The following is an 18428-nucleotide window of genomic DNA, read 5'->3' as shown; positions in this document are numbered from 1 at the left end:
GGGATTTTGCAGATGGGATTAAATCAAGGACCTTGAGATGTGGAGATAGACTATCCTGAATTATCAGGATGGACCGAATTTGATCTAGTGCATCCAGCCCTGTCTGAGAGAGAGAGGAACTGAAGAATTGAAGAGACGCAACACTGCTGGCTTTGAAGATGAGGAAAGGGAACCACAAGCCAAGGAATGTGGGCAGCCTTCAGAAGCTGGACAATCTCCCTAAAGCCTTCAGAAAGGAACACAGTCCTGCTGATGCTTAACTTTAACCAAAGGAGGAGACCCCTATCAGACTTCTAACGTACAGAACTAACATAATAAATTTATGTTAGTGTAAGCCACTATGTTTATGGTTTCTTACAGCACCAATAAAAAACCAATACAAGATGTGTTGACCTTATTTATTTTAGCAATTTGGATTTCAGTGCCTCATAATATATTAGAGTAGTTCATACCTTATTAACTTGGAACTAAGCCTACAAATCTAGAACATGGGGGAGGGGCATAGCAGGGACCCAATCTAGGAAATCTTCTGCTGGAGGACTTCATGATTGAACGTGGTCACCTGGGCTGAGGGCCCCTCAGCCAGCTCTGGCAGCCAGCTGGCTTCTCCACCTCTCATTCCACCGCTCAGTGCCACGTCCACACATTGTGGAAATCAGCTTTCCAAGAGAACTTCCTGCTGTGCTCTGGTCAAGTGTACATTGCTGTGGACAGGGCCAGACATGGGTACTCTTCCTCTGCCTTACTCAACCCTGCCCTTGGAACCTGCTGCTTCCAGATGATTGTCAAGGCCCATTCCCCTCTGCCGTGGGTCTGCCTCTGCGCCATGCACTCCAGCACACATGGGCAGACGCAACGGGAGGGGAGGTACTGGGGAGATGGGAGAGCACGCCACTGCTCCTGCTGTCAGCCCTCACGCACCCTGGGGTGAAGAGGTCTTGCTGGACCTTATGTGAGGGCTTTGATGCTATCTTAAAAAGTATTTATTTTAAACATTTCACAACAAACCGTGTAAAAACTAATATAATAAATAGACGGGTACTTACTGTCCAGATAAAGAAATGAAATGTAAATATAGGTGAAACCCTCTGTGTCCCTCTCCAGTTGCATTTTTCTCCCCTCCACCCAGTGGTAACCATTATCCTGAACTTAGTGTTTACCTTTACCATGCATGTCTGTATTTCCTGCTTACATATTTATCTTTAAACGATGTGCATATCATTTTGCCTGTCTTCTTTACTGCATCTTATATATTCTTTCCTGAATTCCACACCCCAATCTTATAACTGCAAGATTCTTTTTTGTGATAGGTGTAGATGTAACTTACCCTTTTCCATACCTTTGTAGTATTTGGACATATGAATAGATCATAGCTCACACTAGAACATTTCAGATACATCCAGTCTTTGTCCACACATTTTTACAGACTTGAAATCATACTGTATGTAAACTCTTGAGTTTTGCTTCAATTAAGTATCCCACATTTTTACATGTTACTATGCTATCCTTAGAGATTGTATATAGAGGATATATAATTTTCAATGACTCCATAATATTCCATAGAGTGAAAATAAAATTTTTTTAGCCCTTCTCCTCGTTGGATATTTGAGTCCTTTTTACTTTTACCTGGAGAGATTTTTCCTTTGTGTTATTTCCTTAGAATAAATTATCAAAGTGGGATTACTGCTTTTAAAGCTATAAATAAGCATGTGGATCCTTATGTACACTATCAAATGAATTTTCAAAAGACTTAAACTTTACCTTGCAGGTAGCAGTGTGTTTGTGGTACTCTTTCACAAAACCTTGCAGTATTAAATATTATCACTACAATTTTTCTAGACAATTGGCCTTTTACTTTATACTTGCAGTAGGATGGAATGTTTTTCAGTATATTGCTTTTTCCATTATATCTGTGGGATGGTCTCACCTGTAGATTTTAATATGTGTGGAGTTTAATAATTGTCATTTAACACAGGTTTCAACACATATGTTATATTTTCAAGGAATAAGAGTTATGATAGAATTAATAATATCCACTATGTGGAGATGTCACACCACCTTCCAAGCCATAGTGTTTTGAATTTGTACAATACCTATTCCTGGGCCTAATACCCCTCTAAAGATTTTTTGCTTTATCTTCAGTGTAGCTTGTCCCCAAATCTGATTTCTCTTTTACCTTCACTTATTATGGTGACTGTCTGGAGAAGCTGAAGGGGTGGGAGTAGGGGGAGGAGTTTCCCAGCGAGAGCTGAGATCCTCACCAGGGGCAGCAAAGGATGCTAAAATCAAAGAACTAAGACTAAACAGGGCCCAAACCATGCACGAATGTCATGGGAAAGGCCTAGAAGGGAAGCCACAAGAATTACTGACCAAACTGGGGGGTGGGGCAGTGGCTCCAGGCATAGATAGTATCTATGGATCCAGAAATCTAGGGCCAGGTAGAATAGTGCCCAGGGCTCAAATATCTTGCCATATTTTTTTAAAGCTTATATTTATTCATTTGACAGAGGGCATGCACAAGCAGGGAGAGCAGCAGAGGGAGAGAGGGAGGGAGACAAGCAGACTCACCACTGAGTAGAGAGCCCAATGCAACTCTGGGTTCAATCCCAGGACCATGGGTTCATGACCTGGCAGAAGGCAAACGCTTAACAGACTGAGCCACCAGGTGCCTCTACCTCCTGCCATTTTAAGCCAAGTGCATAGAAAGCCACCCTACTAATGTTCAGTTTCTCTCCCTTCATTCAAATCTGCTTTCTTTTGGTGGAGACTTGGTGTGGGTTCAGATTTCCTAGCATTTAGCTCTGAAGCATTACAACAGCTCTGAGACATCAAGAGAAAGGCATGACATTAAAGGAAAGCTTTCCTTAATATTAGTCAAATAGCCACATTCAGTGTTTTTTTGTATTATCTTCCTTACCAAAGACAAATGTTGCCACCCCCATATCCTTTAAATTATTGCTTAAATATTACTTTACATATTAAAAAGTACTTTTTGGTATGTTTTCATGAAAATGTTTTAGACTTTTTCAGTAATTTGACTCTAGTACACTGTCTTCTACAACTTTCCTATTTTGGAATTTTTCTTTAAGCTTTAGAATTTGAGCTCTTAATGAAAAGGCAAGCCACAGACTGGAAAAAAAATTTGAAAATCACAGATTTAATAGAAAAGTTGTATTTAGAATATGTAAAGCACCCTCAAAACTTTATAATAAGAAAAAAACCCATTTAAAACGTGGGCAAAAGGGGCACCTGGGTGGCTCAGTGGGTCAAGTGTCCGACTCTTGATTTGGGCTCTGGTAATGATCTCAGAGTTGTGAAAGGGACCCGCGTGTTGGGCTTCGTGCTCAGCATGGAGTCTGCTTGAGATTCTCTCTTTCCAGCTCTCCCTGCTCCTCCCTGTACTCGTGTGTGTGTGTGTGTGTGTCTGTGCGCGCATGTGCGCGCTCTCTCTCAAAATAAATATAATCTTTTTTTTCTTTAAAGATTTTATTTATTTGTCAGAGATCACAAGTAGGCAGAGAGGCAGGCAGAGAGAGAGAGAAGAGGAAGCAGGCTCCCTGCTGAGCAGAGAGCCCGATGCAGTTCTCAATCCTATGACCCTAAGATCATGACCTGAGCCAAAGGCAGCAGCTTAACCCACTGAGCCACCCAGGTGCCCTAATCTTTTTTTTTTTTTTTTTTAAAGAGGGCCAAAAGATTTTAACAGATAGCTCACTAAAATGATACACAGATAACAAATAAGCACCTGAAGAGAAACTCGCCATCATTGAGATGCACGTTAAAACCACGATGAAGGGGCACCTGGGTGGCTCAGTGGGTTAAGCCGCTGCCTTCTGCTCAGGTCGTGATCTCAGGGTCCTGGGATCGAGTCCCGCATCGGGCTCTCGGCTCGGCAGGGAGCCTGCTTCCCTCTCTCTCTCTCTGCCTGCCTCTCCTTCTACCTGTGATCTCTCTCTGCCAAATAAATAAATAAAATCTTTTAAAAAAAAAACAAACCACGATGAATACCACTACATACCTATTACAGTGTCTGTTAAAACACTGACCACGCCAAGGATTGATGAGGATGTGGAGCACCTGATGGAAATGCTGCTGATGGGAATGTAATATGGTACAGCCACTTTGAAGAACATTTTGGCAGTTTCTTAAAAGGATAAATGTATACCATCGGTCTACTCTTGGGTATTTACCCAAGAGAAATGAAAACATATGTTCAGGAACTGTCCAATAATTGTCTGCCTTGGGCTCAGATCATGATCCTGGGGTACTGGGATCAAGTTCCATGTTGAACTCCCTGCTAAGTGGGAAGTCTGCTTCTCCCTCTCATTCTCCCCCTCCCTACCATTTGCATTTTCTCTCTCTTTCTCTCAAATAAACAATATTTTTTTTAAAGCGTATGTTCATATGAAGACTTACACATGAAGTTTCTTAGCAGCTTTGGTTATAATAACCGAAAACTGAAAGCAACTCTAATGCCAACCAACAGATGAATAGATAAACCAACTATAGCATGTCCATACAGTGGAATACTACTGAGCAATGAAAAAGGAATGAACTACTGATACACATGCAACATAGATGAATCTCAGAATTGTGTGGAATGACAAGAGCCAGACAACAATAAATACTGTTTGCTTCTATTCCCTAAAATTCTAGAAAAGACAAATCAACAGTGATAGAAAGCAAAATTGGTATTTGCTTGGGGCTGGCATAGAGGGTGGGAGTTAGGGAAGATAGGCAAGCAGGAGGGAGGAATTACCAAGAGGCAAGAGGAGGGGCAGTGATGGATATGTTTATTATCTTGATTGTGGTGATGGCTAATCCTGAGATCAAGCCTCCCTCTGGGCTCTTTGCTCAACACAGAGTCTACTCATCCCTCTCCCTTTGCTCCTCCCCATGCTCATGTGCACACGCGCGCTCGCTCTCTCTGTCAAATAAATAAATAAATAAAATCTTTTTTTAAAAGTAAGAATAAGAAAGTTGCTGTTTCTGCTGGAAATTTGTTTTGCCATTGCTTCTCCTAGGGGATTTCACTACAGACACATAAGTATATCTAAAATATTAGAAGATTGATGGCCATTCTTTTTTAAAAAAGATTTCATTTATTTATTTGAAAGAGAGAGATCATAAGTAGGCGGGGGGGGGGCAGGCTCCCCGCTGAGCAGAGAGCCTGATGCAGGGCTCGATCCCAGGACCCCAAGATCATGACCCGAGCTGAAGGTAGAGTCTTAACCCACTGAGCCACCCTGGTGCCCCTTAACATCGGTATTTAATGGGGACATTTTTGTCATTTTTCTTCTATAGTTGAAAATTAAAATAACTGCTAAGGGAACTTGTGATTACCCTTTCTTGATAATCAATCCAAGATGTCACTTTTAGAAATACACTTTTTAATTTTTATTTATTTATTTTTGCAGCTAAACATTGGATCTTAGGTCAGAACATGACATATGAACTGAAGCTTTTTTTTTTAAGACTTGCTATCATTAATGCAAGTTGAGAATATTTATCAAGCCTGAAAATGCATCCTCAAGCACATCAGCACTTCAGACAGAATCAAATATGTTTATGTATTGGTTATAAATGGAAAGAGGTTAAAAAAAAAAGAAAGAGGGTAGTAAGGTAGTAAAGATTTGGGTTGACATTTGGATTCACTAACAAGTGTTAAATTATTTGCAAAGCTGTTTCATAGTGTTAAACTGGAGAGAATTATAACTAATTACAAAATTATAATTTCTGCTTATCTGTTCTAAATGCAATTTAACTAGGATTAGCATCTATTGATTCACTTACGGCACAACTTGGTTTAAGAGAGTCCTGGAATAAAGATTAGGTCACTGTTTTCATATATTCTCAGCCTATGGTTTCCACGACAGTTTTTAGGTTAGTATTTTTACTGATGTTTCTCCTAGATTGCAAAATTGGGAAATCTTCTAGAATCAAAAGAAGACCATTGCAGCAGACTCACTGAAGAAAATGACAAATATCAAAGACATTTAGGCAACTTAATAAAGAAGGTACAAATTTTCTTATAGAAATCTTGCTCTTTAAAAACTATGCCGGCTCAGGTGGTTAAGTGTCTGCCTTTAAGCTCAGGTCATGATACCAGGGTCCTGGGATCAAGTCCTACATCGGGATTCTGCAGGGGGCCTCCTTCTTCCTCTGCCTCTCCCTCTCTCTATCTCTCATAAATGAGAGACATTCATGAATGAATGAATGAATGAAGCCTTTTAAAAATAATAAAATTTAAAAACTATGCCAAATACTAAAATAATAGAATTTTGGTGCTGCAAAATATCTGAGGAGTGATGGAAATATTTATATTGATTCCTTTTACTTCTTAATGACATTATAAAACCCTCTCATTAGCTTTTTAAGCTGACAACCTAGCAAAGAACATTCTGTGTATCTTTACCTCTGCCATCAGCAATTTCAAGTCTTAGTATTGCGATTTCATTTTGAGGGTAATTATAAATTTTGCCAACTTAACATTCTAGTTTACCTCCTAAAAGCTGCATTAACTTTAACCAAACAGGCTCTGACCTTTAGTGGATACATCCACCACTTGTAAGGAAGACAGCTGGATTATAGTTGACCCAACAGTTGTCCGCTTTCTGACACGTCACTCTTTCATGATGAGGAGGCACTTTATAATTCTATTTCTATTCACAGTCCTGATTTCAGAACTATAAGAAAGTTGTTTTGCCTACTGTAAAACTACTGGTGGGAGTCACATAATTGAATGTCAGTATTTAGAGATTTTTTTAAAGCCCAAAGTAAAAACTCTATGTCAGAGAATAATTTTTAGCTTCTTTTCTCAAGGTTACATCCTATGAAGAAATCATCGAATGTGCTGACCAAAGGCTCACGATATTCTACTCCCAGATTACACAGTAAGTTGACAAAGCATAGTTTTTAATTTTGTAAACATGTACTCATATTGGGTTTGCTCTCTGGCTTGCCAAGTTTCTGTTCTTAAACTCCTAGGAGGAGGAAAAATGTACAGTTTTTGTACATTAAGACCATTTCTTCAATGAAATAGTATGCGTAACATCTGACTGCTTGAATCACTGGATTTTCATCTTTCTTTCTCAGAGCTCCCTTTGATTTCAGGGAGGTGGGAGGTGACGGACTTAGTGAGAGATATCCAAAAATTTCAGAAGCTATTCCCTGGTATTCAAGTAAAATAACCTTGCAATGCTTAGATTTTATCCACAAAAAGTTTCTGAATGCACACCGAATGAAACATGCATGTATGTTGATCAAGAACAATTAAACTCTCACTAGAATGGGATTCAGCTTGAAAGTACTCCAAAATTTGTGTTTTTAAATTCTGCATATTTTTTCACTCATTTCTTTTTTTTTCCAATTTATTTATTTTCAGAAAAACAGTATTCATTATTTTTTCACCACACCCAGTGCTCCATGCAAGCCGTGCCCTCTATAATACCCACCACCTGGTACCCCAACCTCCCACCCCCCCGCCACTTCAAACCCCTCAGACTATTTTTCAGAGTCCATAGTCTCTCATGGTTCACCTCCCCTTCCAATTTACCCAAATTCCCTACTCCTCTCTAACGCCCCTTGTCCTCCATGCTATTTGTTATGCTCCACAAATAAGTGAAACCATATGATAATTGACTCTCTCTGCTTGACTTATTTCACTCAGCATAATCTCTCATTTCTTATCCTCATTTCTCATAAGCTGTTTCCTCATCCTTCCCACAATTTCATTTAGACTGTGCTAGCTATCACTAGAGCTTAAGCAAAAGGTCTCATCTTACATAGGAAGATACCCCAAATATGAAATTTCTACACGGCTAACTCACATTTGAGAAGATACAACATCTCCACTGTGGCTGAAAGCAAGGCAGGGGGAATGGCAAGATGCAATGAGAAAAGCAGGCAGAAACCGTATCCTGAAGATATGGCAGGGAGCCCGCTTCCCTTCCTCTCTCTGCCTGCCTCTGCCTACTTGTGATCTCTGTCAAATAAAATAAATAAATCTTAAAAAAAAAAAAAAGAGGGCACTGTGATGAGCACTGGATGTTATATGTAAGTGATGAATCACTAAATTCTCCGTGCCTGGGTCTGCCTGCCCACCATCCTGGGATCAAGCGCCACATCAGGCTCCCTTCTCTGCGGAAAGCCTGTTCTCCGTCTCCCACTCCCCCTGCTTGTGTTCCCTCTTGCTGTGTCTCTCTGTTAAAAAAAATTTTTTTAATCCTTAAAAAAAAGAAAAACAATGTAATCTTAACATTAAAACAGACAAGGACAGCCTGAGAAATAAATGATAAGCTAATCTCATCATAAATATAGATGCAAAAATTCTAAACAAAAATCATAAATAAACTGAATCCAGGAATGAAAAGAAAAACCAACAGTGCATCCTGAGCAAATTGAATTTATCGCAACAATGAAAGGTTCAGCATTAGAAAGTCTATTAATAAAGTCTACCACATTAGCTGATTAAAGGAGAAAATATCATTTCAATATGTTCAGGAATTCTACAGCAGTATACAATAAGAATTTTTTTTAGAACTCATAACAAAAATACAAGAAAGGAAATCTTCTACTTTTTGATAAAAAGTTACGTTCCCATCCCTCCATCCAAAAAAACCCAAAGCCAATATAATAATCAATTGATACACTCCCAAGTATTTCATCTAAAAATCAGGAACAAGATAAATAAACCCATAGTTGTTGCCAATTTTATTTAGTGATATGCTAGCAGTCCTCACCAGTGCTATAAGAAGAGAGAAAAAAAAAATCCTAAAGGTTGGTATGAAAGTAACAAAACTCATTATTTTCCAATGATATAATTGCCTGCAAAGAAAGCCCAAAACAATCTACAGATAAATTACCGATATTTATAAATGACTTTAGCAAAATTGACAATTACAAGAAAAACTTCCAAAGTCAACTGAATTTCTGTACATGAGCAACACGTTGTAAATAAGTCCAATTTTTAAAACTCTCTATATAATAGCAAACAAAAGTTCCCTACAAAAAAATATGCATGAACTTCGGGAAGAAATTTTAGTCCTTATTGGAAGATTAAAGAATAAGTTAGTGGGGCACAGCATAATACCCATCGAGTAATAGGTAGAAGGTTATTTTAAAAAAAGTCTGTTCATTTCCTATCCTGGCCTCCCATATTCTCCAGCCATGCTACCTTGTTATTCTAAGTGATCTTCCATTTTTATCATCTGCCCATCGTGGTCCATCGTGGACCATCGTAGTCTATAGGCTTTGAGGGCATGTGTCAGTGTCCTTTACATTAATGTATTCACTATTTATCATCCAGAGTACCTACTGCGCCCTGAAGCATACTTCCAAGGCCATGCATGTCTCTTACAGACAACAATGCATTCACAGATAATAGTTCCTGCCCTTTCACAGCACCTGTGGTTTCTAGCCTTGTGAAGTCCCTATAAATGTTTTTCTGTGTAAAACCAAATCAGAAATCACAGAAAATTCCAGAGTGTAAATCCAGAACCTTTCTTCCTAATTCCATTATAGTCTAAACACAGGGTGATCAATAATATTTTCCTGGCTTGAACATGCTTTTAAAAATCCATAGGTTTTTTTTTAAATGCCCATCACCCAGTTAAAAATCCATGGGTGGCTCAGTCAGTTAAGCATCCGACTCTTGGTTTTGGCTCAGGTCATGATCTCAGGGCGATGTTATCCAGCCCTGACTGAGGTTCCGTGCTCAGCATAGAGTCTGGTTGAGATTCTCTCTCTCCCTCTCCCACTGCCTCTCCCCTCCAAGTAAATAAATAAATAAAATCTTTTTAAAAATCCGTGGTTTATATATCTTGATCACAGAGAATAAAGTGGACAACTGTTAACCTTTAAGACTTATAACCCCAACAAAATAGCCACATTTATATATGTAACATATTAAAAGACACTGCTCTAGAATCCCAATTCCATTGTATTTCTTTGACTTCCTTTTTCTTTTTTTAATGAAAAAAGGTTGGCATGAGAAAAAGAAGAGGTAAAAGTAAATGGCAGAACAGTAATTACGGCAGAGAAAAAATGGCTACCTACAAGATAAAAACATCCTAATCCCTGAAACCTGTGAACGCTACCTTATATGGGCAAAAAATGGGGGGGGGTCAGCTCTATGTGAAGTAATCCTGTTAACATAGGACAACATATGAAAAATTAAAAAGGAAAAAACGTGATCATCGGACAGAAAAAACCTTTCACAAAAGCCATTCCTGATACAAACACCAAAAAAACAAGGAACAGAAGGGAACTCATTCAGTATGATGAAGAGTGTCCATAGAAAAAAATACTATTAAAGTCCTTGAGGATGAGAGACTGAATACTTTTTCAGGATCAGAAATGATTTCTATTCATATTGTATTTGGAAGTTCTGCCCAATGCAACCAGAAGGAAATAAAAGGCATTCAAGTTAAAAATGAACAAGTAAATGAAATTTTTTTTAGAGTTTATTTATTTATTTGATAGAGAGAGATGGTGAGAGAGGGAACACAAGCAGGGAGAGTGGGAGAGGGAGAAGCAGGCTTCCTGTAGAGCAGGGAGCCAGATGCAGGGCTCGATCGCAGGATCCTGGGATCATGGCCTGAGCTGAAGGCAGACACTTAGTGACTGAGCCACACAGGCGCCCGTGAATTTGTGGGTGTTTTCTTTTTAAATTTTTATTTATTTATTTTTAATTTTTTTTTAGTGTTCCAGAATTCATTGTTTATGCATCACACCCAGTGCTGCATGAAATATGTGCCCTCCATAATACTCACCACCAGGCTCACCCAACCCCCCACCTCCCGCCCCTCCAAAACCCTCATGAATTTGTTTTTTAAATGACCTGATAATCTGTGTAGAAAATCTGATGAAATCTACAAAAAAGACTATTTTTTTATTTTTTATATATTTTTATTATTTATTTGACAGAGAGATCACCAGTAGGCAGAGAGGCAGGCAGAGAGAGAGGGAAACAGGTTCCCTGCTGAGCAGAGAGCCTGATGCGGGGCTCAATCCCAGAACCCTGAGATCATGACCTGAGCTCAAGGCAGAAGCTTAACCCACTGAGCCACCCAGGCACCCCTACCTACAAAAAAGACTATTAAGAGATTAACAAAGTTGCAGAACATGAGATCAATAGTATTTCTATATACTAGCAATGGGCAATCAGAAATCTAAATTAAAAAAATAAAAGTATTTCTAAAAGCACTGAAAATATGAATTACACAGGGTTAAATCTGACAAAAATTGTGAAAGACTATACAAAGTATAAAACACTGTAGAGAGAGGATAAAGAAGACTGAGCTAAATGAAGAGATACGCCTTTTCATGGCTCTTCAGAATCGTTCTTGTGAAGCCTTCATTTCTCCTCACGCTGATCTACAGATTCAATGGAATCTCAATAAAAATTCAGCAGGCTTTCAAAATAGAAATTGACGAGCTGATCCTGAAATTCATATGGAAATTCAAAGGACCATAGAATGGTCAAGAGAACTCTGAGAAAGAAGGACAATATGATAGATTCAAGCTGTTTGGAAACAGAGGGCCTATTTAAGATTGTCATCTCCTCCTGGATTGGACAATGTCTCCTCTCTAACCTTGGAAAACAAAAGCCTGATATCTCTGGACAGTAATGCAGAAGCTTCAAAACGCCACCATGCATGTCTTATCCTGAGACGTATGCTTTGTTTTGCCCATATAATGCTTGTTTTTGAAATATTGCCAGTATTTAAAAAGGAAGATTTCCAGGGTGTCTGGGTGGCTCAGTGGGTTAAGCTTCTGCCTTCGGCTCAGGTCATGATCCCAGGGTCCTGGGGTCGAGCCCCGCATTGGGCTCTCTGCTCCGCGGGAAGCCTGCTTCCTCCTCTCTCTCTGCCTACTTGTGATCTCTCTCTCTCTCTGTCTCTCTCTCGCTCGCTCGCTCGCTGTCAAATAAATAAATAATCTTAAAAAAAAAAAGGAAGTTTCCTATAAAAAATTTCGATTTCCATCTCCTCTTTAAAAGTAAGATCTGCCATTGTTGCTGTAACATTCGCACTAGGCAACATCAGGCAAGAGGCAAGGAGCAACTTTGTCCTTCAGGCAGATATTAGGTGTGGTATCTCTCCCCATCAGATGGGAGCCCCCAAACGTGGGATGACCTGACATGGCAGAAGCTGGGGCTCTTAGGCCGTGAAGGAATTCACTGGTGGCAGAACAAAGGAGACAGGAGTTGATTCAGTAAATCCAGCTGAATACACTGCAGAGAAGCAATAGGCAGGTCATCAAAGCAGAGCCTGCCTGCCATGAGATAGTGGGTGGGAGCCGTATTTAAAGGAAAAAGGAACGAGGTATGGGACATTTGGAATTTTCCCTTTTTGGGTAACTGTGTTTGGTTGTAAGTAGCCATTGGTTAGTGAGGGCTTATGGATATTTCGAGGTGAGTTGCCTCCTAGGCTTGTCTGTATTCATTTCAGGGGTTGGGGTCGCCTCGGGCCCCTTTGCCTTGATCAATTTTCTGTTGCTCAAACCTGTTGTCTAGAAGAGGCCTCTACAATAGGGGTATATGCTCTCTGGGTTGCCCCAATTCCCCCTTAGCTGGCTGCACTCATTTCACATACTTGCCTGACTCTTCCATACGCATTTGCATTTGCGGTTATGACTTCAGCAAGAGAATTTCCTATCTCTGTGGTAGGCTGAGTAATGGCTTCCCAAAGATAGCCACACTCCCTGGAACTTGTGAATGTGCCCTTATCTGGCAAAAGGGACTTTGCAGACATGATTAAATGATGGATCTTGAGATGATAAGATTATCCTGGATTATAAGGGGAGCCCTAAAGACAGTCACAATTGTTGTTATAAGAGGGAGGCAGAGAGAAATTTGATGAGGGAGGAAGGCAGTATGACCAAGCAAGCAAGCAGACAGGCCGAAAAGGCAATGAGCTGACGAGCCAGGAATCACGGAATTAGGATGGCAGCCAGACATGATGGAAAAGGCGAGGCCAAGAATACAGCTTCAGAGCCTCTGGAGGGAGCACGTCCTTGCTGACACCCTGATTTTAGCCCAGCGCATCTGATTTCAGCCTTCTGACCTCCCGAATAAATGTGCCTTGTTCCAAGTCAACGGGGTTGTAGAAATCTGTTCAGCAGCCGCAGGAAAGTGATAAACTGTCCCTGGCTGGGAAAGCGAGTTTGGGAAGAGACTATTTTAATTAATTTGCCCTCCTAGAGGCAAGAAGGGAACCTGCTAGTATCGCTCTTATTGGAAGGCATTAAAGTAGAACACAAGTAAATCTCCGACAGGCCCCCGAGTGCTGTGATCCTATGACACTGTTACGTATTTCCCCACGTTCAAGCAGTTCACAGTTCAGGGGCTGTGCTTTTAACATGTTACCCCCAGGATTATGTTGGCAGGGATCAGTTCCCTACCCACAGTGTGTATAAATGAATAGGATATCGAACTGTCCCTTCGTGGGTTTACCACTGTCTGCTTTCCCTCCTCACTACTGGAACCCCTAAAGGGAGAGACTGATTAAATCATTGGAGTTTCTAGGAAAGAATTCCAGATTGTCGTATACTGAAGTAGATGGATGAGAGACTTTGCCAAAAAGCTAGAGTCACCATTTATATTCATCTCAAATCCTCCAGTGCATCCAACAAAATATTACTTTGGAAAAGTCAATTTTAGTCATAAAATTCAATTGTTCTTCCCTTCAGTTTAGAAAAGAGAAATAAACATTTGGAAGATTTGATTAGGAGGCCCAGAGAGAAAGCAAGAAAACCACGGTAAGTTTCTCTCTCTCTTTTTTTTTCTAAATAATAATGTCTTTAACTTTAAAACGTAAGTATAGGGGCACCTGGGTAGCTCAGTGGTTAAAGCCTCTCCCTTCGGCTTGGGTCATGATCCCAGGGTCCTGAGATCGAGCCTCACATTGGGGTCTCTGCTCCGTGGAGATCCTGCTTCCTCCTCTCTCTCTCTCTCTGCCTGCCTCTCTGCCTACTTGTATCTTGGTCTGTCAAATAAATTTTTAAAAAGTCTTTAAAAATTAAAAAAAAAATAAGTATATAGATAATACATTAAAAAAACCTTTTTTCCTTCTCTTAAGATAAACTATATGCAAGTTCTTGGTATTTTACCTAGCATAAAATAGTTGCTTGATAAATGTTTTTGGTAGTACTTGAATTGGAAAATCAGAATACCTACCCTCATGGAACTTATAATCTCCTCTAAGGAAGATACCATAAAGATTATGATCTAAGATTTCGTCTACAGCAAAACAGCTTACATTTGTATTTTATGACCAGACTTTCTTATACTAATGTTAAACTTACCACCCATTATTTCTGTGGATTTGATGCTGCAAGGGATATGCACAAACCATATAGGGTTGATTAAGACCACAGTAGGATATTAAAATGGGATTCTTCCTGGCCTAGTCCTTGAGGTGTTAATAAAATAGTCACAAGTTGGGTTTTTTTTTTTAATATTTTATTTATTTGAGAGAGAGAGCATGTGCACAGGAGAAGTGGAGGGTCAGAGGGAGAAGCAGACTCCCTTTTGAGCAGGGAGCCTGATGCGGGACTCCCATCTTGGGACTCCAGGATCATGACCTGAGCCAAAGGCAGTCGCTTAACCAACTGAGCCACCCAGGAGCCCCCAGTCACCAGTTCTTAAAGTGAGAGTGAGTTTTCCCCGTATGTAGGGTTTCTAAAGGAAATTTCAAAGAACCTGTTTTATGACTTGTATCTCTTGGCCAGATCCCATATATAAAAATTGTGGAGAGTAGGGAAGACTAGAGAAGACATTTCTTTGAATCCGTCATGTTGTGGACTCCCATCACCCCCAAATAATTCTACCTAATAATAATAATAATAATAATAATTTACCTTTTTTATTGAAAGCCTGGTGAGGGGGTTTCCAGAAGATCACCTGGAGAGCTTTGATCTGCATTTCTTAAAATTTGGGGAACAGGGAATCAGTGATATACCCTGCCTGAGAAAACCAAAGCAAGCCATGGAAGCCCCCCAGAGGGGCTGTGTGGGGTGGCCTGTTCTCTCTGAGCTTGTCCCCAGGACAAAAGATGTGTGTGATAGTTCTTGTTAAGAACCAAGCAGGAGGGAGTTGAGTTATCTTGGGCTCTGCCCAAAGCCACCTGGAAGGACACCAGCAGCAAGAGGCAGGAAGGGAATACCAGATTCTTATGGGCTGATGAAGGAGTATCAAGTGACCACCAGAGGAGAGATGCATCAGCCTCAGTCAAGGGCAACTGTAGGACAGAGTTCCTTCGCCCTGGCTAGCTGCACAGAGAAAGACTCAGCTTAGCTACTTTTCAGGCCCAGGGACTCTGAAGCCACCAAGCCAAATAAAACTATCACCTTGCTTCTTCTCCCTCCTCCTGCAAAAGGACAAGGTCAAAAACCTCGAGAGAGCAGAAGTTGACCTCCCATAGCAGACGGTGTCCACCAACTACAAGGTTTAGCTTAGAGGAGGGGATGAGAAATCCTACTTTTGAATGACGATTAAAGATTCACGTTTAAGTCTTGGACATTCTGCTTACCAAATTGAGGCAATGTGCCTGCCTCACAGGGAAGACTGACCTTATCTCAGAGTAAGCAAAACCTCACTGGGCCTGCTGCACATTCAGCCGATGGCAAAGGAAAGTCTCCCCTGAGTGCAGAAAGTCTAAAGTAGAAACAGGAGGCAGACATTAAAGTCGCATTTGGACTTCGTTGCAAGTCATGAATGTTCAGCATACTATTTTGCAATACAACTATGTTTTGAAAATTAAAACTCCTTAGCAGATTTATACTAGTGTTTGCAAAGTGATAGGTTAACTATGAGGGTTTTTTTTTCCCGAAGATGAAAGAACATGATCTGATGCCTGGCATATTACAGATGCTCAGTAATTGCTGATTTAAACTGAGAATGAGTCTTCTCTGAGTGGCTGACAGAAAGTGTGGAATATTTTTCCCCCAGAATCATTTTAAAATAAGAAAATTAGTATATAAATTCACACATTTCACTAGTTCAGATAGTTGTTCACTGATACGTAGCCAATTATAAAGTGGATTTGAGGCCCTTTTGTATAGATTTAGACTGGCCTTGAAGCCCAGGCATGGGGGTGGGGAGGCAGTGAGCCGAAGACCTCGCAAGGCCCTTTCCAGCTGATCAAAGCTGTTTCTTAGAAAACTGGAGACTTACGGGAGCCTTCAACCACCATCCTTGAAGCTTCCCATGGGCCTCAGTAAATTCAACTATGGGAACGCGCTTTAGACTACTTCCACACCGTCTAAGAATTATGGTACTCCTGGTGCTGATTGTGTGCAGGAGTGGAAGACTGGGAAATAGGGAGATAAGAGCGAGCCCAGCATGTGAATAATTTCAGGTTTTTTTTTTTTTTGCCTCTAGTTTTTCATCACTTTCAAGGAGCCATAATCTTATGCTAAAGAAATCCATGAGAATGTTAAAACATAGCAAGACCGTGGCTCAGTACATTTATTCAATTGCAATGAGACTGATCCATATATGACATACACTGAAAAGCTTCATCTTTTAGGGTCTGATAGTTCTAGCCTAAGTGGCAATTTCTCCTTGAAAGTGAGGGCACGAATTTATCAAATAATGCGGTCCTTGTTCATTAGGTTTACTGTTTAAGCCCTTCTTGCCACCACCTGGTTTTTTGTTTTTTGTTTTTGTTTTTGTTTTTACCTCATTCTCCTTCTGTCTCCTACAGGTCCAGAAGATTAGAAAATCACCCAAAGTCCTTGACCACGGTAAGTCATATTGATGATTGCTATAAAAAATGTTGTATCTCCATGTAATTTGACAGTAGCATAAGATTAAATTTCAGGAATGTTCAGCTTAGCTTTCCTTTCTGCCCTCAGACGAGGCCTCTTCGGCCTCTGATCATCATAAGTCCTGTAACTGGGAAGCCCTCCCTCTGAAATTTTCCTTGTATCGGTGTCTTCACATCATCCCTGCAGCTTCTGCTTCATGTCGGGCCCTTATCATTTCTTATCTGGCAGATGGCAGTCAGCTACTTGGTGTTTCTGCCTCCAGCTGGGTGCCCCTTCCTTCCATCCTCCACCGAGGAGACTGCGAATTTCAGAAGGAAATAAGATGAAGCCCCTTGCCTATATAAAACTCTTCGATGGTTCCCTGTTGCATTCTGGATCAGTTTGAGCTCCCTAATTAAGCACATAAGATCCTCTATGACCTGGCCCTTGCCTTCCTATCCAGTCTTCTCATTCACTGCTTCGTTCTCACCTTCTCACCATCATACACCCAACCATATCAAACCACTTGCCCCTTTCCAAACATGCTATGTTATTTTCATGCCTTCCTGATATTTCCTATACAGCTTCCCCTGCCAAGAATGCTCTCTCTCAGTTCCTTGTGTCCCCTTACTTTAGTTCCCACCTTACAAACTTATCTGCCAGCTCAAGCTCGACTTGACAGGAACCCTTTGAGTGCAGGGATTATCTCGTATTCATTTTGGTATTCCCAAGCACGTACCCCAGAATAGGTATGAAATAGGAGGGAGTGTTAGGCAGACTCAGGACCCATTACCAATGCTACCCATGCTGGAGTAATTCTTAATAGAAGTTACAGCCACTGTTGCCCTTGTCCCACCCTGGGTCGAGCGTATGTATTCATGAAAACCCATGATTTATATCTGGCATAGCTTTGTAGAAGAGGGTACAATCAAAGGGCATGTCTCTATATGCCCCACTGAGCCCCAGCTGTTCTAATAGTTGAGTTATGAGAATACCCTAACACTACCAACTCTTCGCTATATTGTACCGATGAGTCACTTCCTGAATTACTTAGATTCTTGGTTCTGTTCCTTTGTCTTCATTCTGCCAACTGGCAACCAAACCAAGGAAGAGGAAATTCAACCATCCTTGTTCCTTGTCTTGTTCCTTAATGGAAAAAAGGTTAAAACAAACAAAAATCCTTATTAAAATATAGTATCGGTATTATCTGAGAAGTTCATCTATCTATAGGTTGTACCCCCTTTTCCATGTGTTTAAGAATTAGCTGTTTATTGAATAAGAATTGTATGTATAATCAAGAGTTCCACGTGGAATCAAGAATCAGCTGTTCTATCACTGAATGTCTGTGTTTCCTAAAAATTAAAGATATACTTTTTTCCTTTCGTTTTTAGATGCCAGTTGTTTTAGAAGAAAATTTAAATTATTTAGATTAAACAGGACTGAAGATTAAACATTAATCATTTTTGTCAACCAATCCAGGAACAGAGTCATTATTACCAAGTATAGAACCCAGGTCCATCATATAAATAATACATTAAAATCTACATAAATGATAAAATTTTACATTCCAAAAAATGTGATTACTTTTCTTCTAATTTATTCCCATGAACAACGAAACATATTCTACTTTAGCACAAACAGGGGAATACGGTGGCTTCTTTTCCAAATGTCTATTT

At 40.2% G+C, this 18428-nt stretch overlaps 1 protein-coding gene across 3 annotated transcripts in view; it reads left to right on the top strand.

The window, feature by feature from the left end:
* The window catches only part of CAGE1 (cancer antigen 1), a 49441-nt gene extending 31886 nt beyond the window's left edge, over nucleotides 1-17555 (top strand). For 2 of the 3 annotated variants that reach the window (XM_044258524.1, XM_044258514.1), the window contains 4 exons: nucleotides 6823-6893; nucleotides 13693-13761; nucleotides 16710-16749; nucleotides 17002-17555. In XM_044258524.1, the coding sequence (XP_044114459.1) occupies nucleotides 6823-6893; nucleotides 13693-13761; nucleotides 16710-16749; nucleotides 17002-17094 (273 nt within the window). In that variant the 3' untranslated portion in view covers nucleotides 17095-17555. Of the gene's footprint in view, nucleotides 1-5916; nucleotides 6018-6822; nucleotides 6894-13692; nucleotides 13762-16709; nucleotides 16750-17001 lie in introns of all 3 variants that reach the window. The other variant, XM_044258533.1, reaches the window with a different exon arrangement.
* Nucleotides 17556-18428: the final 873 nt, after the last annotated feature.

The sequence above is a fragment of the Neovison vison genome, chromosome 1 (assembly GCF_020171115.1).
Source record: "Neovison vison isolate M4711 chromosome 1, ASM_NN_V1, whole genome shotgun sequence".
NCBI classification, from domain to species: Eukaryota; Metazoa; Chordata; class Mammalia; order Carnivora; family Mustelidae; genus Neogale; species Neogale vison.
This window is presented reverse-complemented; position numbering and strand designations above follow the sequence as displayed.